Source organism: Pongo pygmaeus, chromosome 15 (assembly GCF_028885625.2).
Source record: "Pongo pygmaeus isolate AG05252 chromosome 15, NHGRI_mPonPyg2-v2.0_pri, whole genome shotgun sequence".
In the NCBI taxonomy this organism is placed as follows: domain Eukaryota; kingdom Metazoa; phylum Chordata; class Mammalia; order Primates; family Hominidae; genus Pongo; species Pongo pygmaeus.
In genome coordinates, this window is record NC_072388.2 from 50,921,545 (window position 1) to 50,947,810 (window position 26,266).

At 41.7% G+C, this 26,266-nt stretch overlaps 1 protein-coding gene and 1 pseudogene across 2 annotated transcripts; both read left to right on the forward strand.

Annotated features, from left to right (window-relative positions):
• The first annotated feature begins 3,869 nt into the window (after positions 1 to 3,869).
• Positions 3,870 to 12,904, forward strand: PTGDR (prostaglandin D2 receptor). 2 transcript variants are annotated; one of them, XM_054448652.1, is made up of 2 exons: positions 3,870 to 4,832; positions 10,913 to 12,904. In XM_054448652.1, the coding sequence occupies exons 1-2, from the start codon at positions 3,987 to 3,989 to the stop codon at positions 11,144 to 11,146; spliced, it is 1,080 nt and encodes a 359-aa protein (XP_054304627.1). In that variant the 5' UTR covers positions 3,870 to 3,986; the 3' UTR covers positions 11,147 to 12,904. The 2 variants fall into 2 exon arrangements, with proteins under 2 accessions (XP_054304627.1, XP_054304628.1); XM_054448653.2 differs by lacking the exon at positions 10,913 to 12,904 and adding an exon at positions 10,449 to 10,613 and having other exon boundaries at positions 3,987 to 4,832.
• A 9,936-nt stretch (positions 12,905 to 22,840) lies between these two features.
• Positions 22,841 to 25,384, forward strand: LOC129012340 (pumilio homolog 3-like; annotated as a pseudogene).
• The last annotated feature ends 882 nt before the right edge of the window (positions 25,385 to 26,266 follow it).

Sequence of the window (26,266 nt, forward strand, 5' to 3'; positions counted from 1 at the left end):
TCCAGGTGATTCCAAAGTGCAGCCAAGATTGATAACTATTGTTCTATGCAGATTATTTTATTTAACCCAGATACTACCCTAAGAGTTCAGTACAATTATCCCCCTTCACCCTCCTTCCCTCCTTTCTACAGACAAGGGGATTGAGGTTTAGAAAGGTTAGAAGATTATGCAAGGGTACACAGCTAGCAAGGGGCAAAGCTGAGATTGAAGTTCACACAGTATGACTCCCAGGACCTAACACATCATGGCCACACTGCTATGCTACCACTCCAGGTCCTGAATGTGAACAAACATATAGCATGGTCTCTAGCATGCAGAACATGCTCCAAATTTGAGAGCTAAGTTTGTTTATCATTTGTTAGCATCCCTCTTCTCCATTCCTTGCTCTTCACAATCCCCAGCCCAAACTATCACTTGGAGTTCAGTAGAAGTGAGCAATGGATAAGATTTAGAAGCATAGTTAGAATGGATCCAGAAAAAAAAAAAACGTTCCTTTTTCCTTCTTTTCCCCTTCCTAAATCCCCACCATAAACATACATTTGTTGTATTAGTCTGTTCTCATGCTGCTAATAAAGACATACCTGAGACTGGGTAATTTATAAAGGAAAGAGGTCTAATTGACTCACAGTTCCACATGGCTGGGGAGGCCTCACCATAATGGCAGAAGGCGGATGAGGAGCAGTCACGTCTTACATGGCAGCAGGCAAGAGAGAACTTGTGTAGGGGAACTCTCCTTTATAAAACCATCAGATGTTGTGAGACTTATTCACTATCACAGAACAGCACAGGAAAGACCTGCCCCCATGATTCAATTGCATTTCATCGGTTCCCTCCCATGACCACATGGGAATTATCAGAGCTACAATTCAAGATGAGATTTGCGTGGGGACAGAACCAAACCATATCACTTATTTTACATTTAAAGTCTTTTAAAATAATTATTACAGATACAATATTGAATATATCAGAAACCAAAGAGATATTTTTCTGCCATCCCTTCTCAAGTGTAAGTGAATGTTTTCATTTGCCTATGTCAGCTTCTGAGCCTTGTCCATGAGTATCTATGATTTTTATGTTTATATTGCCATAATATAATTATATATTTAAAATAGTCATCCACATGATGTCATGTATTTTCAGAAGATTTGTCCTATAACCCAATTAAGCAGCCTGGTACAGCTCTGTAGATAATGGAGGTAATCTTACCATTAACTTAGCCTAAGATATTTTCATTAAAGGTTTCCCTTTTAAGGAAAAAATGTACTTAGCCTGGTTACTCTGAAAGCTGATATAAAAATGTATAAGCCTGCAGAGGTCACACAACATGATGTTTGCCTTTCCTTATCTGCTGTATGCCCCTCAGTGCCCACATGCTTCATTCCCCTCACCCCCATGCTTGGCAGAGTAGGAGCTCAAAAAATATTTGACGCATGAACAAATGATACTTTTCTTGGTTGTACAGTGAAATTACAAAACAGGATTTCTCAGGAACTGGGAAAGAAGACTCCAAAGTTAGGCCTGAGAACAGGGTAGGGTGGACACCAGCAAACCAAGCAGGAAAGGCAACCGGAAACCCCATCGTAATGGCCAGCTACAGTGCCTGAGAGGAAACGTGTGGTTTCCTGAATTGCACTTGTTCAAAACCTTCAACCTTAAAGCATGACATATGTAAACCTTATCAAGGACCCATAGCTGGCCCAACAGTCACACTTTGGGGTTGTTTTCTTTAAAAGTTATTTGTAATATTAGGGTTCCTAGGATAAATACGGAGTTGTAAGCCACCGTAGCATGAAAATAAAGCTGCAAAGATTTGAAGTAGGTATGCTTCAGAAGAACAACCCATGCAATATTCTTAGAGGAAGGATTCTTAAGCTAGTGTCCATTGGGTCTCCTCTGGGTACCACAGAGAGACTTCAGGAAATGGTGAACAGCCTGAGATTGATGTAAAGTGTGTATGTGTGTGTCTGTGTGTGTGTGCCTGTGTGTATGTGTCTGTCTGTCTGTCTATGGAGGAGACCACAGCTTTCCTCAAATTCTCATGTCTTTTGGTTATGGGGCCTGCTCTTCCTTTCACTTCATTAAGTCAAGTGGGGCTCTTCTAAACCCATTCTTATGTGCTAGGGGCTAGAGATGGGAATGAGAGAGAGTAGGTAGAAGACGAGGGAACTAACTCTATACAAGGCCTTCTATTGAGTCAATATAAGTGAAAGGCTTAGAGAGTGTCCAACCTGAATCAGGACCAATAAATATTAGCTCTTATTATTATTATCACACTATGCCAAAGCACTTCATGTTTTCTCAACCTCACAACAACCCCACAAGTTCAGCATAAGTCCCATATTCCATTAGGTTGAACAACTAACCCACGGTCACACAGCCAGTGGTGGAATTCAGAACTATCTAATTCCAAGCTTAGATTCTTCTTTTCCACCCTGTGGCCCAAATTACTGGCCAGACTTTCAGTCTGGAGGCAGCCTCTCTGTCTGCCCTTCAGGCTTTCACATCTAAATCCCAAGGGTCTTGCTCTTTCCCTGAGTCTGTCCATCAGAACAGGCATGAGGCCTAAAAATGAGCCCCTTCAAGCCAAGGCATAATCTACCCACTTACATAACAAAACCTTAGTCATCCCACTGAGATTCCACACTCAAAGCCAATTTCTCTCACAGGGCATCGAATGCTAGTTAAAGATATAAAATCACGCTTATCACAATTAACTCCCTTGCCTTTATGATGCAGCCAAGTCAAAGCCCAAACAGGAATAAATTTTTTCTAGTAGCCACAAATCAGAGGAGTGAGAAAGCTCTATGCCAAATCTACCATTTTCTGATTTCAAAATCCATGCTAAAAACTGCAGTTAAACATCAGCTACCAAAACACCCTTCTATCAAATAAGAATCATGGTGATTGCATGCATTGAGCACTTTCTATGTGCTTGCTCTTTACGTGTTATTTCTATGCCTCAGAAGAGCCAAGCAGGCCAGATAGATGTTACTGCTTGAGAGGCTAAGCAAGTCCCATAGGGTCACACACACAGTGAGGAACAGAACCTGGACTCAAACCCAGGCCTATCTGATGACAGCAACAGTGCTGCTAACCATGCCCTTCCCACCAGCTCTCTACAGTCAATGTGATTCATGGTACCCAGGCTCAACACTGGCTCTTGGCTTTCCCACAAACCACTTCCCTGAAATCTGGACAGCCTCTTTGGAGGAGGAGCCATGGGAACAGGACAGATGAACTCCAAAATAGAAGATCGGGTGAGAGGTCCGGCTCTGCTACTTCTGTAGCTCTGTCACCACGGGCAGATCACTTAACTTTCCAAGGCCTCAGTTTCCTCGCCTATGCAACGGAGATGACCGTGAATGCCCCAAATTGCGCTGATCTAGTAGAGAAGAGGAGCTAAGGCTTAGCGGCTTTCCAAACGTGAGTTATCTTTACCCTTCCTTAACTAGCTAATTCAAGACAACTAGGTAGAAGCCCTTCCTCAGCCTCCCCTCTTCGCTCATCTTTCGAGTTCTTGGCCACCCCAGTTCAACCACCAGCACCACTGCCCTCCTCCCAGGTGGCTGCTGCTTAATTTCCCCTCCATTTTAGTTAGTATTTCTCTTGCCTCGCTAGAAGGACTGGTGTTGGGTGCTTGGAATTCTTGCTATTTTCCTCCTGCCCTTCCTCGGCACCAGAGTCTGTCTCTACTGAGAACGCAGCGCGTCAGGGCCGAGCTCTTCACTGGCCTGCTCCGCGCTCCTCAATGCCAGCGCCAGGCGTTCACCCTGCAGAGCGTCCCGCCTCTTAAAGAGGGGTGTGACCCGCGAGTTTAGATAGGAGGTTCCTGCCGTGGGGAACACCCCGCCGCCCTCGGAGCTTTTTCTGTGGCGCAGCTTCTCCGCCCGAGCCGCGCGCGGAGCTGCCGGGGGCTCCTTAGCACCCGGGCGCCGGGGCCCTCGCCCTTCCACAGCCTTCACTCCAGCCCTCTGCTCCCGCACGCTATGAAGTCGCCCTTCTACCGCTGCCAGAACACCACCTCTGTGGAAAAAGGCAACTCGGCCGTGATGGGCTGGGTGCTCTTCACCACCGGCCTCCTGGGCAACCTGCTGGCCCTGGGGCTGCTGGCGCGCTCGGGGCTGGGGTGGTGCTCGCGGCGTCCACTGCGCCCGCTGCCCTCGGTCTTCTACGTGCTGGTGTGTGGCCTGACGGTCACCGACTTGCTGGGCAAGTGCCTCCTAAGCCCAGTGGTGCTGGCTGCCTACGCTCAGAACCGGAGTCTGCGGGTGCTTGCGCCCGCATTGGACAACTCCTTGTGCCAAGCCTTCGCATTCTTCATGTCTTTCTTTGGGCTCTCCTCGACACTGCAACTCCTGGCCATGGCACTGGAGTGCTGGCTCTCCCTAGGGCACCCCTTCTTCTACCAGCGGCACATCACCCTGCGCCTGGGCGCACTGGTGGCCCCGGTGGTGAGCGCCTTCTCCCTGGCTTTCTGCGCGCTACCTTTCATGGGCTTCGGGAAGTTCGTGCAGTACTGCCCCGGCACCTGGTGCTTTATCCAGATGGTCCACGAGGAGGGCTCGCTGTCGGTGCTGGGGTACTCTGTGCTCTATTCCAGCCTCATGGCGCTGCTGGTCCTCGCCACCGTGCTGTGCAACCTCGGCGCCATGCGCAACCTCTATGCGATGCACCGGCGGCTGCAGCGGCACCCGCGCTCCTGCACCAGGGACCGTGCCGAGCCGCGCGCGGACGGGAGGGAAGCGTCCCCTCAGCCCCTGGAGGAGCTGGATCACCTCCTGCTGCTGGCGCTGATGACCGTGCTCTTCACTATGTGTTCTCTGCCCGTAATTGTGAGTCCCGGGGCCCCGGGGCAGCAGGGCACTGGGACTGTCCGGCCGCGGATGCGGAGCGGGAAGGGTGGAGCGGAGCGGGATGGACGCGGCGCCCGGCGAGCTGCGCCCTGGGCCAGGAAGGTTTGCTGCTGAGTTCCCCAAATTGGATTCCTTCCACAGCCCCGAGATATAACTCAGTTTGCGGAGCAAAATGAGGGAAAGATCGAGAAAGGAAGGGAAAGACTGAGCCCGGCGGTGTCTCCCTAGCCCAGCAAAACCCTCTCCATGTGGCAGAACTCCCTCCTCTCTGCTTCCTTCTGGGGAGATCTCGAGGTCATTTTTGCGCCTTAGGAGGAGCAGAACTTAGTTCCTCCTTGGCAACAGGAGTCCTCTACTTCCCGACGGCTGGGTGATGTTTTATTTTGTTAGACCTGCTCATGACTTCAGTGGTATCAGAAATGGGCGAATGGCGTCTAGGACGATCTTCTCCCCGTGTTGGCATAGAAAGGGAAAAAGAGGTTTAATCCAGCCAGAGTGATTTGCAGATGCATAGTTTTAATTTTGAAAAACGCGTGCGTAAACTTTGAGACGCCACGGCTGCTGTTTCTGGTGCTGCATCCTCCAGGGATTGTGGCGATGGAGGCCGAGGCTCTTTGTATGTTTTAGCTGCTGGTGTCGTTTTGACAACCTGGCTTGACGGGTTTTGAGTGTACCTTGGCAAGTGAGGTGACATGAAAGCCATTATCTCCGGTTTCAATTTAATAATGAGGATGGCGATGGAAATGAAATTATCTCCTCGTTTTGAAGGCATTTGTTCCTGGAGTCCCCGCCAAGACACCTGGGAGTAGGTGAGGCTTGAGGAAACATTTTCAGTGCTGCTCCTCTCCTTTCTCCCACCCCCAAGGTACCTGTTCAACAAAAACAATACTTACAGAAATTCCATTGCCAATCCCATGTTCTCGAAATCCTGAGACTTCTGTGAATAGGAAAGTTGTTAAATTTCTCCTCAGAGTGTAGCAATTTTGGATATTACTTTCAATGGTGAATGAAAGGGAAATACAAAGCGATTTTCCTTTAAATGAAGGCCTTACTGCTTGCGGAAAAAGAAGTCTGGGGCATCAGCATGCAGGGATGGGAACAGTATGCCCCGCAAATAAATAAACAAATACATAAATCTATATCTATCTAAATGTAGATATAGGCACAGATGACATATAGCAGTGGTTTTCAGAAGCACCAGCTCAGAAACACCAGCAAGGCTTCTAGAAAACAAGATGGCTGGACCCCATTCCCCAGAGTTTCTAATTCACACATTTTTAAAGAATTTTCATTCTTAACAAGTTCCCAGGTGATATGCAAGCTCAGATTCAGGGTTCACATTTGTAGAATCGCACTCTAAAACAGGAGTTGGCAAACCACGGCTCACAGGCGAAATCTTTCCTGGCCACTGTTTTATATCTCCCTGGAGTTAAGAATAATCCTTACAAATGAATCTCTGCAATCAATTTGATGAGGCCCAAGAGTTTTGAGCTTCAATTGAGCCAAATACGATTTCAAGAAAAATACTGTTCCAAGAAAACATTTTATTCTTCTCCTTAGTAGATACATATTACAAAAAAATTGTACTCAGCCGGGCGCGGTGGCTCACGCCTGTAATCGCAGCACTTTGGGAGGCCGAGGCGGGCAGATCATGAGGTCAAGAGATCGAGACCATCCTGGCCAAAATGGTGAAACCCCGTCTCTAAAAATACAAAAATTAGCTGGGCGTGGTGGCATGCACTTGTAGTCCCAGCTTCTCAGGAGGCTGAGGCAGGAGAATCGCTTGAACCTGGGAGGCAGAGGTTGCAGTGAGCCAAGACTGTGTCACTGCACTCCAGCCTGGGCAACAGAGCAAGACTCCATCTAAAAAAAAAAAAATTGTACTCAATTATTGATACATTTTGAATTCCATCAAAAAATTGTGGAAATGTGTTTTCTCCCATGTTATATTAGTACCTATCAAATATTTATGATTTTGTCTCTTGGCCATAAAACCTAAAATAGTTACCATCTGGTCCTTTATAAAATCTTTTAGGAGCTCCTATTGTAAAGTTGGGGCCTCACTTATCTATGCTGTGACAAAGCAGACAGTAGCCAAATGCATGGAAATTTTGACCTGAGTTGGAATGTTTTAGTCAGACCAGTGCAGAAAGCAGCATCACACAGTGGAAAGAACATTGCATTTTGGACATGTCTCTAAGGAGACTTGGATAACTCAGGTATTCTGAGGACTGAAGGAAATAATGGAGTTGAAAAAGATTTTCTGAAAAACTAGCAAAGTTCCAAGTCTATTTAATGTTGACAGCATTCTTCACAAGAACCACCATTTTCTAGAGAGGATAAGGGCTTTAGCATCAGACATGGGTTTGAATCAGGCTTCATCACTTACTAGCTATGGTAGCAGCTAATTTACCCTTTCTGACCTCAGTTTCTTCATCTGTAAAAGGATTATAACCATACTTGTTTTGTAAGATAGTTATGAAGATTTGAAATTACATACATAATATATACATTCATCACCTAGCCCAGTGTCTTGCCTCAATAATTAGCATCATTATTATTACTCTATATAACTTCCATGTATTATTGTTGCCTGCTGAACATGAAAAAAAATCAAGAACTATTATCTTCTCAGGAGATAGTGCTATATGCTAAGGCAGTGGCTCTGAAACTTTTTTTGGTCTAAGGACCACTTTATACTCTTAAAATTATTAATGACCCAGACAGCTTTTGTTTATGTGGATTAAATCATCAGTATTTCTCGTATTAGAAAATAAAACTAAGAAATTCTAAAAATATGATTGCAAAACAAGATAAAATATACCTCTTGTGTTTTCCATATGTACAAGGAAAACGTGGGGATTTCACAATGATTTGATGACAGTAAGCTTACAGAGATTATAGCAAGTAAAGTGGAAAAATCCTGTTAAGAGCACAAAAGTACTGAAAACAGTCTGAAAATTCACGTGTGTACCCTCAACCTACTACCTTAAAAGGTCTAGAAAACACAAGGATACACAACCACATATTCTATTATTTGTGAAAGTGATGTCATCATTTGTTATCTAGCCTCCGTAAAATTCACTGTACACTTGTGAGAGAATGAAGAGGAAAAAGGCAAATCACATGTTTGTAATGACAGTAGCTTTGACCTACTGGACACATTGAATAGGTATTGGAGATTTTACACTCTTCTAAGTAATGGACCTAGCAATTGTATCTTTATCTGAAGGGGGAGACATGGGTGACTTAAATAAGCTATATGGTTAAGTTGACTTAAAAAGAAAACATTTTACATGAGTGTTTTTTCTATTTGCCCCTTTCTCCTCAAAGTGGAGTGTGGCAAAATATAGTTCCAACTATTTGAGAATGCTTGATTAGTTGGGATCTAGACAACTGAATGATACTAGCATAATTAAAACAAATTATTTTATTTTCTATGCAGCGTTTATCCATGTCAAATCCATTAGATTATTTTGACATTCAAGTCACTGGATTTGTATTAGAAATGTATTGTTCATTGGGGCTGGTGGCTCACACTTGTAATCCTAGCATTTTGGGAGGCCAAATCAGGAGGATTGTTTGAGCCCAGGAGTTTGAGACCAGCCTGGGCAACACAGTGAGACCCTGCCTCTACAAAAAAAATTAAAATAATTAGCCAGGCGTGGTGACACGTGCCTGTAGTCCCAGCTACTTGGCTGAGGTGGGAGAATTGCTTGGGCCCAGAAGGTCAAGGCTGCATTGAGCCTTGATTGTGCCACTGCACTCCAGCCTGGGTGACAAAGTGAAACTCTGTCTTAAAAAAAAAAAAAAAAATACACGGGCATTTTTTAAAAGTGCTCAATATCCAGAAAGAATTGGTGTGAGAAGAACGCCCTCTGATGGACTTGGGAGGCGTTGAAATAATGTTGTTGCCAGCTCCTGGACATCCCTGCCAGGCAGCCCTCTCTGGCTTCTGATGCCCTCTTCTATCCAGTCCACACAGTATAACACAACAGACCTTGCCCTCTGCTCTATCCCTTCAAATCTACCTCAGACCCTTTCCCTGGGCCCATCCCTTGCCTGTTGTCCCTTACAGGCCTCCAACAGCCTCCTTTGAAAGGAGCATTGCACCTATTCTTTCTGCTCCCCAAAATGGCATACACAGGAGAGCTCTCTCATCTCTGACTTCATGGATTCTGACAAGTGATTAAATAGCTTGTACTTATCTTTACCTGGCTTACAGACCTCTCTCTCATAACACCTAATATATACATGCACACCCTCTCTCATCCATCCCTGCTCCCCCACCAACCTCCAGGACATTGTGGTTTTCTAAGATAAAAATAATTTGGGTGAAAATATTTTTTTGTTTGTTTTTTGAGACAGTGTTTCACTCTTGTCACCCAGGCTGGAGTGCAATGTCACGATCTAGGCTCACTACAATCTCAGCCTCCCGGGTTCAAGCAATTCTCCTGCCTCAGCCTCCCGAGTAGCTGGGATTACAGGCACCCACCACCACGCCCAGCTGATTTTTGTATTTTTAGTAGAGACGGTGTTTCACCATGTTGGCCAGGCTGGTCTCGAACTCCTGACCTCAAATGATCCACCCACCTCGGCCTCCCAGAGTGCTGGGATTACAGGCGTGAGCCACCGTGCCCAGCCTGAAAATATGTTATATGCCTTAGAGAATGCCTCTGAAGCTCATGCCATATTCTGTACACTTACACTTTCTTCCTATTGTATCAAACTGGAAATTTGAAAATTCAGTCTAGTTAAGTGTTCAGCATTAAAGTGAATTTTAAAAATCATACTCCAACAAATTTTTCATCAAGATTAATCGAATACAATATTTATGTTATGAAGAAGTTGTTAAGATTCCCTCCGCCCCCGCCCGACTTCAGATGGGCAAGGGCATCCAGATTAAACATCTGAGTCCAATGTAAGGTGTCTTCCTAAGTGCACTAGGTTGGAGTGGCTGAGCCTGCTGAAATGCTCTATAGAGAAGAAAGTAGAACAGTAAGGAAATTATTATGGGAAAAATGCATCTTCTCCAGGAGATGCTCTCTGATTGCCTCGAATGGGTACAGTCTCTTATCCATATCCCTTCTTACTAATGTTGAGTTTGCACGCTTCCTGTTCCATTAGAGTCCATTTATCCTAATATGTGTTTAGAATTGTAGGCATAGAGAATGTAATGGAAAAAAGAAAAAAGTGGCCAGCCTTAGGCAGAGTGGAAAGCAATGGTTGTGCTGGTCTAGAGATCAGTGTTGGCTGAATGGGAGGAAAAGCTGTTGTTTGAGGCATTTTACAGGGCTCCAAGGAGGCTACAGAGACCTCAGGGAAGATGAAGACAAGAGGAGTTGGTTGGACCTGGGTAAGGCAGCCTTATATTTTTGTGCATGTTTTTGCCTTCTAGATTGAAAAAAAAAAAAAAACGATGTCAACCATGAAAACGTAACAATTTGTGCTAAAAATAAGTACAGCAATTTACATGAGTTGAACAGTATTTTTTTCCAAGTCATCCCAGGTCTTTTCATTATCATATTTCCTGTCTCTTCACATTGATTAAAAGCTTCCATTCTATTGGTGTCTCCATCATGTGACATTTCACAGGTGTGACTTATTTCTGAGAGAATGAATAGGAGAGGCTAGGAAGCAGGGAGAAGAAAGAAAGGAGAACTGAAGAAAGTAAGTGCAAGGACACTAGCTAGAAAGAGATTCTGTATTTATGAAAGCATGCTGACCCTGTTTCTAAAAGATTCAGCAGATCTTCGTGGCCTGGCAGGGACCTAGAAACTTGAGCCCAGCAGGTAGAATAGCCTTCAGGAACTTAATCAGACTGGGTCTCAGACAAGTACTCAGCTTCCGCCCCACCTCCCAGGTCTGGCCACACCCCACCTTCCCAGCTCCCCACTTGTACCCATCAGCTGCTGTGGCCTTAGCTACTTGTAAATGTACCAAAAATGGGTGTTCCAAGCTAAGATGTCATGTTCTTACAGTAACTTAGGTGAAGTAAGTGAATCCATTGCTGTCATTAACCTTTCCACATCATAATGGAATGTTTTTCTTCAAAACAGTATCGCGCTTACTATGGAGCATTTAAGGATGTCAAGGAGAAAAACAGGACCTCTGAAGAAGCAGAAGACCTCCAAGCCTTGCGATTTCTATCTGTGATTTCAATTGTGGACCCTTGGATTTTTATCATTTTCAGAGCTCCAGTATTTCGGATATTTTTTCACAAGATTTTCATTAGACCTCTTACGTACAGGAACTGGTGCAGCAATTCCACTAACGTGGAATCCAGTCTGTGACAGTGTTTTTCACTCTGTGGTAAGCTGAGGAATATGTCACATTTTCAGTCAAAGAACCATGATTAAAAAAAAAAAACAACTTACAATTTAAATCCTTAAAAGTTACCTCCCATAACAAAAGCATGTATATGTATTTTCAAAAGTATTTGATATCTTAACAATGTGTTACCATTCTATAGTCATGAACCCCTTCAGTGCATTTTCATTTTTTTATTAACAGCAACTAAAATTTTACATATTGTAACCAATGTTAAAAGTCTTAAAAAGCAATGGTATTAATTGTCCCTACATTTGTGCTTGGTGGCCCTATTTTTTTTTAGAGAGGCCTTGAGACATATAGGTCTTTTACAATATAGTAGAAACACCACTGTTTACGATTATGTGATGGGCATTCATAAAAAGCATAATTTCTTACCCTATTCATTTTTTGGTGAAACCTGATTCATTGATTTTATATCATCATTGCCAATGTTTAGTTCATTTCTTTGCCAATTGATCTAAGCATAGCCTGAATTATGATGTTCCTCAGAGAAGTGAGGTGGGAAATATGACCAGGTCAGGCGGTTGGAGGGGCCTCCCCAGCCACCATTGGGGAGTACTTGCTGCCTCATGTGGTGACCTGAAGCTGTAACTAGACACAGAGCAAGATATGACTATAGCCCACAACCCAAAGAAGCAAAAATTCATTTTTATCTTTTGAAGTCCAGTTTCTTTTGTATTGAGTCAAGGGTGTCAGTAGGAATCAAAAGTTGGGGGTGGGTTGCAAAATGTTCTTTCAGTTTTTAGAACCTCCATTTTATAAAAGAGTTATCCTATCAATGGATTCTTTGGTGGAAGGATTTATGCTTCTTTGAAAACCAGTGTGCGACTTACTGTAGAGCCATGTTTACTGTTTGACTGTGTGGCACAGTGGGGCATTTGGCACAGCAAAAAGCCCACCCAGGACTTAGCCTCAGTTGACGATAGTAACAATGGCCTTAACATCTACCTTAACTGCTAGCTATTACAGCCGTATTCTGCTGTCTGTGGAGACAGTAAGATCTTAGGTTCCAAGATTTTACTTCAAATTACACCTTCAAAACTGGAGCAGGATATAGCTGAAAAGGAGCACAGCTGAGCACTTTAATAGTAATTTAAAAGTTTTCAAGGGTCAGCAATATGATGACTGAAAGGGAAAAGTGGAGGAAACGCAGCTGCAACTGAAGTGGAGACTCTAAACCCAGCTTGCAGGTAAGAGCTTTCACCTTTGGTAAAAGAACAGCTGGGGAGGTTAGAGGGGTTTCAGCATCTCTGGAGTTCCTTTTTATCCGACAATCTCAGGACTCCAAGGTGCAAAGCCTGCTACATTTGCATGGTCTCAAGACCTCCAGCCAGAAGTCCCTTCCAAATATAAGAGTACTCATGTTTATTTATTTCCAACTTAGCAGCAACCTCATTTGTTTCACTTATGTTTTTTCCAGTATCTGAGATAATATAAAGCTGGGTAATTTTTTATGTAATTTTTTGGTATAGCAAAACTGTGAAAAAGCCAAATTAGGAATACAAGAGGTATGATTTGACAGTATAACATGATGAAAAAAATACAGTTGTTTTTGAAATTTAACTTTTGTTTGTATCTTCAATGTGTAAGTACATGTGTGTTTTATTGTCAGAGGAAGAACATGTTTTTTGTATTCTTTTTTGGAGAGGTGTGTTATGATAATTGTCCAGTTAATTTGAAAAGGCCCCAGATGAATCAATAAATATAATTTTATAATATTTTGCAGAGGAAATTACTTTTCTTTAAATGAAAGAAAAGGGCTTGGTTTTCTTTTTAGCAGACAGTTGCCAGCAATATTTCACTGTCTAGCAGTTTCATAGGGTGAATTTTTATATACTGTCCAATTAACACTTACATTACTCTAAACAAGCTTTCATAGACTTACCTAAGGACTTAGTGCTCCTTTTTGTTTTATACAAAATGTAGATATACCATCTGGATGAAGTCCATGTTGAGTTAAAACCAACTCTTCAGTAATCTTTATAGATTTATTCATTAATTCATTAAATAATTGACAGAGACCTTGTGCCCAGCAGTTGATTAGGCGCTGAAGAAAAGAATAAAAATGGTTCATGAGTTGCTTATTGTCCACTGGGGGAGAGAGGAGTGTAAACAGTTAGGATACAGCATAGAAATTCTCCATAGTATTGCGAGTACGCATTTACTATTAGAAGAGGAGGCCCAAACTAGGGACCACATGTAGAGTTGTCAGGAGAACTTCACAGGAAGAAGATGCATTGAAAGTCAAGTATTGAAAACGAGTAGGAATTTTGACTCTGATTGAAAACTGAAAAGAACACAAAGAGAAAGTTTACATAAGAGAAAATACATATGGTTAATAAATGTAGAAAAATATTCAGCCTAATCAAGGAAATGCAAAAATAAAATCAAATTGTATATCAACAACAAACAACAACAACAAAAAACCTATGACTCTCAATAACAGAGGTTATTCAGAGAAGAACATTCATGTTCCCCTGACGAGTTCGTAAATGTGTATATCCTTTCTTGATAGCAACCCAACAGTGTATCAAGAACCTAAAGCGTTCTTTTCTGTTGTTCCAGTAATTCCACTCTAGCACTCTCTTGCAGAGAATAATCAGTAGTCATGGACAAGCAGCAGCAGCAACACCTGAAACTTACTACGAATGCAAATTCTCCAGCTCCACGTCAGACCTGTTGAATCAGAATCTCTTGGGTGGGGCCAGCAATCTGGGCTTTAACATGCCCTCCAGGTGATTCGCATGCATGCTAATATTTGAGAACCACTGCTCTACACAAAACAAAACAAAAAGAAAAGAAAAATACCAAAAAAAGACAAGGAAATATGTGATAGACTATGTTTCTCTGACCTCTGATTCTCAGATCCTTTCAGTTGCAGATAATCCCTCACACCTGAACTTCCACAGTGTTTTTATCTGTAATGTTCTCAGCAAAGTTACAGCTTTGTAAACTAGTTCAACCATTGTGGAAGTCAGTGTGGCGATTCCTCAGGGATCTAGAACTAGAAATACCATTTGACCCAGCCATCCCATTACTGGGTATATACCCAAAGGACTATAAATCATGCTGCTATAAAGACACATGCACACGTATGTTTATAGTGGTACTATTCACAATAGCAAAGACTTGGAACCAACCCAAATGTCCAACAATGATAGACTGGATTAAGAAAATGTGGCACATATACACCATGGAATACTATGCAGCCATAAAAAATGATGAGTTCATGTCCTTTGTAGGGACATGGATGAAACTGGAAACCATCATTCTCAGCAAACTATCGCAAAGACAAAAAACCAAACACCGCATGTTCTCACTCATAGGTGGGAATTGAACAATGAGAATACATGGACACAGGAAGGGGAACATCACACACCGGGGACTGTTGTGGGGTGGGCGGAGGGGGGAGGGATAGCATTAGGAGATACACCTAATGCTAAATGACGAGTTAATGGGTGCAGCACACCAACATGGCACATGTATACATATGTAACAAACCTGCACGTTGTGCACATGTACCCTAAAACTTAAAGTATAATAATAATAAAATTTTAAAAAAAAGAAAAAAATATATATCTTTCAATACTGGCAGCCATTACTGATTCCCAAGTTCATCACTGACAGCAGTGATGAGACCTGTCTTGCTCACTTGGAGGTAAAGATACTACCCTCAGCAATGATATTTCTTTGGACTCCTGCAGACATTTAATTGGGCACTAAGCCTGATGCTGTTGTGAAAGAAGATAAACTAAAGAGCCTTTGTTTATGAAAATATTGTCAAAGATTATATTTAAAGTGAGCTTTCATTAGGGATTGAATATTTTCTAACTCTCTATAGGATAGAAATTTCCATTGAAATACGTAAAGCTATTTTTAAACTTTCATAATTTGACTTTTTTGTATATTTTCAGGAAAATATTATACATTTAATCTTTCTTTCCAGGCATTAAAATCCTTGAGGACTAGATAGTCACCTATTTTTTTCTCATTTCTCCTAGTAATTCACACATATACTGTAGAAGAGCTATAAATATACTATAAATATATTGAATAAAACATGTTCTCTCTCATGATAGTCCTAAAATGTACATCTATTCAATAAGAGGCTGCTGTATGGCTTGGTTAAAGATTCCTCTGTATCTGATGAAGAATGTTCTCATATCACCGTATAAGGATTTTTCTCTTAGGCCAACCAAAGGTGAAAATAGTACATGTAGGAGAAAATATTTTTGCTCTATATTATTTCCCACTGTTATCGACATTATGTAAGTTAACATGTATGTTTCCATTTTTATCCAGGAAATAGCAACTCATACATGATGAAATTAACAACATAAAAAGTTTGTTAATTAGGCAATGTTAACATTGTAAAAACAACTTTGTCTTATTAGAACAGTGTTGACTGGCCTGCTCTTTAATTATTTTCTTCAGTGAGGCTAGGATTGCTGGTCTGGGTTTTCCCAGACTCTAGGTGGAGGAAAGCTAAGCACATAGGATGGGTGGTACTATAATTAGGCTTCCTCTCCCTACCGTTTCACAATAGCCAAATTCAGCGGAATGAATCAGCAGATCTCACCTGATAACAGTGAGGTGAACATTCTAGTCTTCCAGATATTTTTATACAAACTGCACGAACTCAGGAGTAAGTCCAATCATAACAAACCTGCATGTTGTGCACATGTACCCTAAAACTTAAAGTATAATAATAATAAAATAAAAAAAAGAAAAAAATATTTGCAATGAATGTGTTTAGAACCGATCATGCTCTGGTTAAAAATACAGGGAGAAGATATAAGCTTTTTTTTTTCCTACTAAAGTGCCTCAACCGGGGAAAGCAATAAAAATACAGTCAAGTCAAAGCTCAAATGAAAGTATATTTTAGGAAAAGTATAGGGTCCTATGATGATCTTAAACTGAGTAAGCACTTGGAGTCTAATTGGAAACACAAGACAAACTAGAAGGTAAAAATCATACAGTGTAATGCAAATGTTACAAAGTACTAAAGTATGAGTTATAGATTTTAAAACAATAAAGCCCCAAATCAGCGATAATTGATGTTTAAGATTAGTCTAGCGGTGCATTGTATAAACACCTGGGCAAACAAAGTTGGTAGCTTGCCAGCATCAATTTCTTATCACTACAAAATAGAATATGGAAACAATAACTGTCATGACACACAATTCATAACGAATTTAGAAAATACTTTTTATTCCCCCCAAATTAAAAAACACCCAGAGTTCCCAATTAGATGAAAAAGATAAAGTACAATGATTTACTGATTATGATTGTGTGAAAGTAAAATAAATCTTGGGACCCCAAACTCACTAAACCAAACGGAAACGTCAAGCTGGGAACTGGGTCACGCCAACCTGCATCTCATTTTGGTTCCTAAATAAGATGGCTAAAATACGAAAAGCTACATACCTCCCTCACATTTTGTCCGCAAGGAAATTCTTTGGGGGCCCCAAGACCTTTATCCTAAAGTGTTTCTGTTAAAATGCATCATGGCAACATGAATGGATAGCTTTTCTCCACAGGTGTGGGGACACAGGAGAGAACTCAGTCATCCCTTCCACCTGAGACAAATGCGTATCTGATTGTTTCCTCTGCTCTATCGTCTACATTATCTACATATGTAAAAATGCAGATACACTGAGCCAGACAAAGGTATGAATGACTGTTTTCCCCTACCCTCTTCTCACATGAAAATTATGTATTTCTCAATATCCTTCCCTTTGCCCTTTAGATATTGAAACCCTCAAAATCATCTATGGGGAAAGGAATAGACCTATCTCCTAGGCGTGTATCCTTAACTTTGGCAAATAAACCTCAAAAAATGATTGAGATTTTCCTGGGTCGTTTTCCTTGATTGACCACGGAGGGATCCTGAGTGAAGGTAGCCCTGGCCTGCAGCAACTCTCCTATTGGTACCAGCTTGGGCTCTTTATAGCCCAAACCAATAAGACAATTTGTTGAGGTCTGGGACCTCCTCCCTGCAGGAAGTTGGGGCCCTGAGGTTTAATTTGATGTTTAAAAAAAAAAACACCTCTTTTTTTTTTTTTTCTGGGAGTTTTTGCTTGCTTCCATCAAGGAAGGCAAGCTTGTCTGCTTCTTCATCAGTGGAGAACAGTCTTCAGCTAGAGCCTCATCACTAGGTAAGGAGCTGAGTTGGGAATCTGTCTTGCAAATTCTCTTTAATGACTAAAGTTACTGTTAACAACCAGCTGGTCTTAATTTCTCCTTACATTTAGAGCACTCAGAAATTGTATAATTTGTGTGATTGCTGTTTGTTTTGCTTAGATGTCTTATTTATTTGTTTCTGTCTTGTTAGGTGTTTTTTGTATGATTCAGTCCTTCTCTTATTGGATTTGGCCAACTCTAAACCCTCTAGCTTATAAGTATGGAATTTTCCTCTCCAAAGAAATAAGAGCTCGCCCCTCTCAGCCTTTCTCAGGCAACTGAGAATTACATGAGGGCGTCTGGAAGAAACACTCCCTAAGATGTGCAACGGCTGAGTAGGATTTCCCCCCAGAAGAACGTACTTAGGGTCTAATCTCAGCTAGCAGGTGCAAATAAGGAGCTGATCTCCCACGCCTTGAGCCCCTGACACACTGTGCCAGGTAGCCACGATACCGGTTCAGGGAGTAACGGCCCTGAAAAGCTAGGTCCCCAAACAGCACACTTTGGATCCAACAAACCCTCTGACTTGGTCAAATCTGAAGGAAAACTCTAAATTATGTGGAAGGAGCCCTTTAAGTTGGCTGAAACCCCCACAGCTGTGGAACACAAAGTTCCACCCTTAGAAACTCTGGCCAGGTATATGCAAAAACACTTATGGTGAATTGTCATGCAAATATTTAATCAAGTGGACCACTATAACCAAGGCAGATTCTAACCTACAGAGGCCTAGATGGGGATCTTCTGAGATGCCCAAATTAGTGTACCTGTGAACTAGGATGCAAAACGCAGGCACAAAAACTAAACAACCAGAATGGGAGAGCTACTTTCAACGGTACCTAGAGAGTAGCAAATGGGGGGAAGATCGCCTCATGTCCTTAAAATAAGCCAACAAACAACTTAGAAATGCTAACCAAGGACTCTCTAAAGTTCTATCTCTCTTAAAGAAATCCCCAGAATCCCTTACTTCCCTGTGGCACCTCCCCACCTCCACTTACACCCCCACTTTACCCCTGACTTCTCTGAACTTCCCAGACCAGATCTGTTCCTTCCTTCTCCTGCATGTTCTAATTTAACATCTTCCCCTCCTTGTATGCCACTCACTCCACAGAAGGCAGTAGGGAGTCTAACTTCCAAGACCCTACCTCCTGACAATCCCTGGACAGTGCCAGTGGCAGCCTCTCATCTGGAAGATGTGGAAAAGGGGGACTCTGCAGGGCCATCTCTCATGATCACCCTGTTTTGGGAACAACCGGTAACACGTAGGGGAACCTGGTGATTGTCTACCAATGCTGATCAAAGGCTGAGTTGCAGGGCATAAGGAATTTCTGGGGCCCCATAAGATCCAATTGGGTTTGCCCAAGAATTTGAATTCATTATCAGAACCTATGACCCAGGCCATTCAGACCTCTAACAGCTGGCACACATGTTGGTCTCGGAAGCTAAAGCTAAGGAATGGCTGGAGAAAGTACAGTGGTCAGATCCTGTAGCAGACTTAACCCTTGAAGGCACAATAGAGCTACAATAACCAGCCCCCAGAAGTCGAGAACACAGACACAAAGATGCGTGGGAATGAGCAACTGCTCTGTTAAATATCATTTCTTCAATATTCCAAAGGGTTGTGGATTGGGATAAAATCCAGCAATGCCACCAGAACCCAAATGAATCAATTTTAGATTATTTTATACATTTTGACTGAGATAATATGCTCCAAATAATTAACTTACACTCTCTTGCCTGGTCCTTCTGACAAAACCCCTCATGACTGTTCTGATGACTGACCAACTTCTCACTCCCGGGACAGACTTACAAGAGATGCCACTGGATAATGCTGAGATAGAATGGTATACAGATGGGTCTTATTTAAGAGGGGGGGATGGAAATTTTAGAGCAGGATATGCTGTGGTCGCTTTACTAGAGGTAATTGAAGCTGGTCCTCTTCCTCAAGCCAAATCAGCTTAAGGGGCCAAATTGATTGCCCTGACTCAAGTTTGTCAATTAGCAAAAGACAAGGCTGTGAACATACACTGACACCTGCTAAGCATTTGGAGTTGCTCATGACTTTGGAATGTGAAAGGAGACAGGATATTTAACCTCCTCAGGGCAACCCATAAAAAATGGACAACCAACTATCAGAGCTGTTAGAAACTATTCTCAACCAAAACTTTTGACAATTGTAAAAATCCCAGGTCACTCTACATTGGACACCACTAAAAGTGGAGATAACAAATTTGCTATTGCTACAGCTAAAAAAGCAGCATTCAAGCCACCAGCCCCAATCCAAAAAAATGATCATAAAGCCTGAAACACTTAAAAACATGTTGAAGGAAACCTAGAGTATAGCCCCAACAAAAGAGAAATCCACTTGGAAACAGACAGGGGAATACCTGTCTCCTGAAACTAAAATATTGTATGGACTTAATAATAAACCATTATTGCAATGGGATGTCAGGTGCCCCTTAAGGAATATGTTAATAATCTGACACAATGGAATCCAGATAAAAGTATACCCTAGTGTAAACAATGTTACTGGAAACCATCTTCCACAGTGGCACAAAAGGTTTATTCTCAGTGTGTTATTTATCCTAAGTATCATCCAGGGAAGCTCCTCCATGAGGCCCAGGGTCATTTTCCCCTTCCAGCTGGACCTTTTGAGGTATGGCAGCTTGATTTTATCCAGCTGCCATCCTCTCAAGGTTACATGTCTTAGTAATGGTCTGCATGTTTTCCCATTGGGTTGAAGCTTTTCCCTGCAGGCAAGCAACAGTGATGGCAGTTGGAAAACTTTATTAGAAAAAATTATTCCACTATGGGGAGTCCACTGTGAACTTTACAGTGATAGAAGAACTCATTTTCCTGGTCAAGTTATTCAAAATATTTGTGAAATTTGGCCCATATTTCAACATTTCCATTGTGCCTACCATCCCCAGTCCTCAGAGCTGGTGGAAAGGACCAATGGAATAATTAAAACACAATTGGCTAAGTTCATAAATGGATTTCACCTCCGTTGGCCTAAAGCATTCCCCTGGTGCTCCTTACCCTCTGGTCCACCTTGGAAAAGATCAACTATCCCCTTATGAAATTATAACAGGAAGGCCCACATGTATGGGAACCCAAATAACCAACCTAACTTTTCTCAAGGGAGATATATTGCAATATTATAAGGGACTCATTCGTCATCTTTACAAAAGCCAAGATTTGGTAAAGAATTCCTTTCATAGTCCACTCCCTGAAGACAAGTTCCTGGTTATGATCTGCAGCCTGAAGACTTTGTCTATTGGAAAAGACATTTAATAAAGGACTCCCTTCAACCCCAATGGAAGGAGCCATACCAAATACTATTAACTAATCCATGTGCTGCAAAAATTAGACGGTATAAACTCATGGATTTACACCTCTCATCTTAAAAAGGCACAGCCTCCTGAGTAGACTGTAACTCCTACCAAGGATGTTCGCCTGCAGCTCATTAACATCGAGCTGCAATCCAGGACTAGGAGCAGACCATAGCTGTTGTGGACTGCTTAAACCCAAGACACAGGACCAGGCCTGTATACAAAAGAACACCTATGTGTATTGTATGATAGCTATTACAATTATTGTCCTAGAGATACCGGCAACTGCTATCTTGTGCAGAACAGGGCAATTGCCTTGTCTGATTTAATGTCCTTTTAGTAGTTAAAATGAATTTCACAACCTTGCTCTATTTACCCTATGTCTCTGCTCCTTCTTGCCACTGTCAACCATTGTTACCCATAAGACAAACCTGTTTCTACAATGGGCTCAGGATTATGCAGACAGATTATAAAAGGTTGCCTGCTGGATATGCAGACTCATGCCTCTTTCCAGTGGCTCCAGCCTGCCATGGTGGGTATTTCCCTTCCAAGGTCAAGACTAGCTAGAATACCAAAATTTATTACATCACAGAAATGGTTTGGTATCCTTAGTGCTGGCATAACAAAAGACTAAACATATATAATTTCCCCATTAAAAACACTCTTATGAGCAAGGACATGGGAAAAGATTTTCAAGGGAAAGGACCACCTCACCAACTCTCACTTTAGCATCCCCCCAACTAAAAGAGAAGGTGGCAACCATGCCCCAAACAACAGCCCATTTTCAAAATGGGATAATGCAAATTTGGTATGGGTTTATCTGGTTCATCCCTTCATTTGGCCAACTCAGCCAAAATGCTCCTTTATGCTTGGAATGAAGAAACCACCCCAAGGACCAATGGCCAAACACTACAAGAGATATGGGGTGGATACCTAGAGAAATTGTGTTGTGACCTGGAGAAATTGGTGGCAGAAGCTATTGCTTCTAATAGGAATAATAATAATAATAATTTGTGTTGTGTCCTGTTTTTGCTTACAATGTTATTATGGTATGTCCAGATTAGTCATCAACTGAAAGGGCTAGAATAATGATTGCCCAAAGAGTTGCTCTAATTGAGGAGGCAGTAACATAGCCTGACCCAGCTTCCAGGTTTGCTTTCCCTTTTGTTGCTATATATCTGGTCCAGGTCCCTATATTTTAAATTTTCTTTTTCCTTCTTTCCTCCCCCTATTTTAATCTTCATGGGACACAACCTGCTAAGAATGAGCCTTCTTAGCAAGGTGGGACCTGAATTTCTGGGAATAAACCATCCCAGCAATGAAGGACCAGCTCAAAAAAAAAAAAAAAAGAAAAAGAAAAAAGCAAGCTGAGACCAGAGACACATTTTCCTTCTAAAATGCTTTCTCCAAATGATTTTAAAGAAAAAATGGGGGGAATGTGAAAATAAATCTTGGGACCCCAAACTCACTAAGCCAAAAGGAAAAGTCAAGCTGGGAACTGGGTCATGTAAGCCTGCCTCCCATTTTGGTTCCTAAATAAGATGGCTAAAAGATGAAAAGCTACATACCTCCCTCACAAGGAAATTCCTTGTGGGCCCCAAGATCTTCACCCTAAAGCATTTCTGTTAAAGTGCATCATGCCAATGTGAATTGATGGCTTTTCTTCCCAGGTGCGGGGAACATAGGACAGAACTCAAAGTCATCCTTCTGCACACCTGGGACAAATGCATATCTGATTGTTTCCTCTGCCCTATTGTCTACATTAATCTTATGTAAAAATGCAGATTCACTGAGCCAGACCAAGGCAGGAATGGCTATTTTCTCCTACCCCTCTCACAAGAACATTGGGTATTTCTCCATGTCCTGCCCTTTCCCCTCTAAATACTGAAGCCCTCAAAATCATCTTCAGAGAAAGGCATAGACCTGTTTCCCAGTTGTGTGTCCTTAACTTTCGCAAATAAACCTCCAAAAATGGATGGGACTTGCCCTGGTCATTTTCCTTGATTGACAATTGGCACATCCAAAAGAAAAATGACAGCCCCCTGCTAAAAGAGCTAAAGATAAAAATGGAACAAAGATTTATACTTCAAATGTGAACACAAAGTAATATTAGGCTAAGCAGAACTTAAGGCAGTAAGTTTTATGGTTAAAAAGTCAATATGTGGTCGGCCCCATGTGTGCAAGTTGCTACAGTGGAAGTCAAAGGGGAAACAACAATTCACAAGAAAGAGTACAAAGGCATCACAAAAAAATAAAACTGATTTCATAAACACAGTGATTCTGGTTCTTCAAAGACATTTCCAAGAAAAGTTGCTAAGGAAGGTGAATCTAAAACCACATCTAAGAACTTTGAGAAAAGTGTCACAAAACCAGGGGAAAGGGTGCGAAGCAGTTGAAGAATAAGCAACAATGGGACAAAGCACCAAGGAACAAATTCCAGCCAGCAAATAAATTCAACAAGAAGAGAAAACTCCAGCCAGATGGCAAAAGTTGTGAATCAGCAGCCAAGAAACCCAAATGGGATGACTTCAAAAAGAAAAAGAAAGAACTGAAGCAAAGCAGGCAACTCAGTGATAAAAGTAACTATGACACTGTTGTGTGGGCAAAGCAGATTTGGAAGACTTTAAGAAGAAAAGACTGACAAAGAAAAAAGTGTAAAGTTAATGAATGACTTGCAGAAGTTGATTCAAGGGAAAATTAAAACTATTGCATTTATTAGCTGGACATGTTGGCACATTCCTGTAATCCCAGCTACTCAGGAGGCTGAGGCATGAGACTCCTTGAGCCTGGGAGGCAGAGGCTGCAGTGAGCTGAGATGGTGCCACTGCATTCCAGCCTAGGGGACAGAGCAAGACTCTGTCTCAAACAAACAAACAAACAAACAATTGCATTTGCACATGATTCAACTCATGTGATCCAGTGTCACATTCAGTGTGGTAATGAAGAACAGTCAAAACAGGCTTTTGAAGAATTGGGAGATAATTTGGTTGAATTAAGTAAAGCCAAATACTCCAGAAATATTTTAAAGAAATGTCTCACTTTGTGAACATGTACCCTAGAACTTAAAGTATAATTTAAAAAAAAAAAAAAAAAAGAAAGTATCTTGCACAAGGTCACATAGCTGGTAAGTTACATAGTTGGGATCTGAATTCAGTTGTGGCTTCATGCCTGAGCTTTCAACTACTACTACTAAACTGAGAAGGCACTTGCTTGAGTAAATGATGTCATCCTCTTAATGAAGCATTATGCAGCTGCTAAAGATGATAGATGTAAAGGTTATGAGGCAACATGAAAATATAACTCATTTATTCAATAAATATTTGTTTCTAAATATATTCATTTGCTGAATGAATAAAATGTTAAGCCAAAAAAAAAAAAAAAGAAATGTCTCATGTATGGAAGTCAACCACAGATTGCAGAGATAATGAGAAGTTTAAAAGGTCCCGTGAGGAAGATGCCGTGGCAGGCAGAAACATCAGCCATCATGTAGGACACATATAATGACAAAGCCACTTTGGAGCAGAGGAACATGCTGACGAAAGAGTTCTATGGGAACACATTTCACCTTTACAAGTCAGTCGATCACCAACTCCAGACAAAGTATTAGAGGTACAGCCAGAAAAATTAAGAGCTTATTGTGGATGAAATGAAACGGATTCTAACTCCAGTGGCCTAAAAGGAAGCTGTGATTAAGCATTCATTGGTGCATATTCTTGGACTTTTTTTTTCTTTTTTTTTTTACCTATGCACCCCCCAAACTCAGATCAGAAATGATTGAAGTCATCCACAAAGCAGTGGTATACCTGGCACACACACACGAGGGCATGGGTGGCCATGAGCCTGTGGCATGGCATGCCCAAGGACAGGAAGGTGGCTGTGCAAATAATGAAGACTTAGGTTGAAAAAGTGACTGATGGCCAGTACTCTCATTTGGCTTTCCTGGCAGCATTTGATTATATTGATGATACTAAGCTTGTGAAGCAGATAATAATCATATCAGGAATTATCAGTTCATTGCCTAGCACAGGAAATGACAAACATGAAAGGAAGGTCCTGTTGTATTCACTAAGCCCCAGAGATCCTGTATATCTACTATGAGAAATCATTGAAGTTCTGCAAAAAGGAGATGGAAATGCACACAGTAATAAAGGTACACAAATCTGCAGATATGAGCTCCTAGAATCCATTTCTCCAGCTTTGTTAAGCTTCCTGCAAATGCCCAAGAGGTGGTGCTAGATAAGTCCACGTGTGTTGGTATCTGACATTCTGGGATCTGCCACTGGAGACGTTCAGCCTGCCATGAATGCCATTGCCAGCTTGGCAGCAGCGGAACTGCAACCTAGTGGCAAGGACCGAGAGCTTCACATTGCAGAACATCCTCCAGGACATCTAGTTCTGAAGTGGTTAATAGAGCAAGATAAAAAGATGAACTAAAATGGGAGAGAAGGTTGTTTTGCAAAATCATTTGTACAGCATGTTGGTATGAGGAACCTGAAGTCCTGGGCTAGTGTAAATCGAGGTGCCATTATTCTTTCTAGCCTCCTCCAGGTTGTGATCAAGAAGTTGCAAACAAACTCAAAGATGGACTGAAAAGCTTGATTGCTACATTGGGAAAAAAACAAAGGCACCAACAAAGGAATAGAAACTCTACTTGAAAAATTGGGCTCATGGGTGGAAAAGAATTAAGAGCAAGATGGAATCATTTTTCCTGTTTCCCATTCTATTTCCCAATGCAGAAAAGAAAGGCTAGGGTCCACCTTACTGGTAATTTGGGTACTCTGTATATATGTTTCTTCTTTGTATAAGAATCTACTTATGAAATTGTTTTTAAAATGAAAGTCAATATATGGCTATAAGATACAATCAATAGTGAATTTACAGCATGGAGTTACTTTGACCAAATAACATGGCAATGAAAGTACAAAAGAAAAAGCATTAGAAACATGAGAAATCAAAATGTCACTATTGTCATGGATGATTTTCATGCCCCACCATCAATCAAGGTAGATCAAATAGACAAAAAGACATTGGTTTAAATATATTCATATTTTTGTTTCTATATCACGCAAAACTCAGATGGATTTTTATAAAATAAGCAGAATATGTTTATGCTGGACTGTGTTTCAGCATAGGCTGTCATACAGACCTACAATTCTTTGGTGGCGCTAAAGGCAACTCAAGAAAGACAAGGAATGATCCTTCAAAGCAGCTCAAACAGGTTCAACAAGAGGCTTGAGTGGAAGATACCTGCCATATGTAAAACGGTACTGTGGGCAGAGAAAATGAACAGTGTTTCAAACTCAAGCCCCAGATTGGAAATCATAAGGACAGAATCTCTGACTGTGAAATGTAGATTTGTGATCACACTGCTTTATGCATGCAAGCCTCTGTATACTGCCATTCAGGATGAGTACCATCAGGATTCTATTTCTTTGATAAAGATGAACGATTCTCCAAAACAACACAAGAGAAGCCAGATGGTGAGTTGTATCACTGTAATAGGCAGCTTCTAAAAGAGCTACCAATGATCCCCGTCTCCAGGTCTCCAGGTATCCATGCCCTTGGGTA

What these genes read in the sequence shown, in the direction of transcription:
- PTGDR (XM_054448652.1), top strand. Translation starts at nt 3,987, where the DNA reads ATGAAGTCGCCCTTCTACCGCTGCCAGAACACCACCTCTGTGGAAAAA. An exon ending in TGTGTTCTCTGCCCGTAATT is followed by an intron (nt 4,833 to 10,912) that starts GTGAGTCCCGGG and finishes TCTTCAAAACAG; the next exon opens with TATCGCGCTTACTATGGAGC.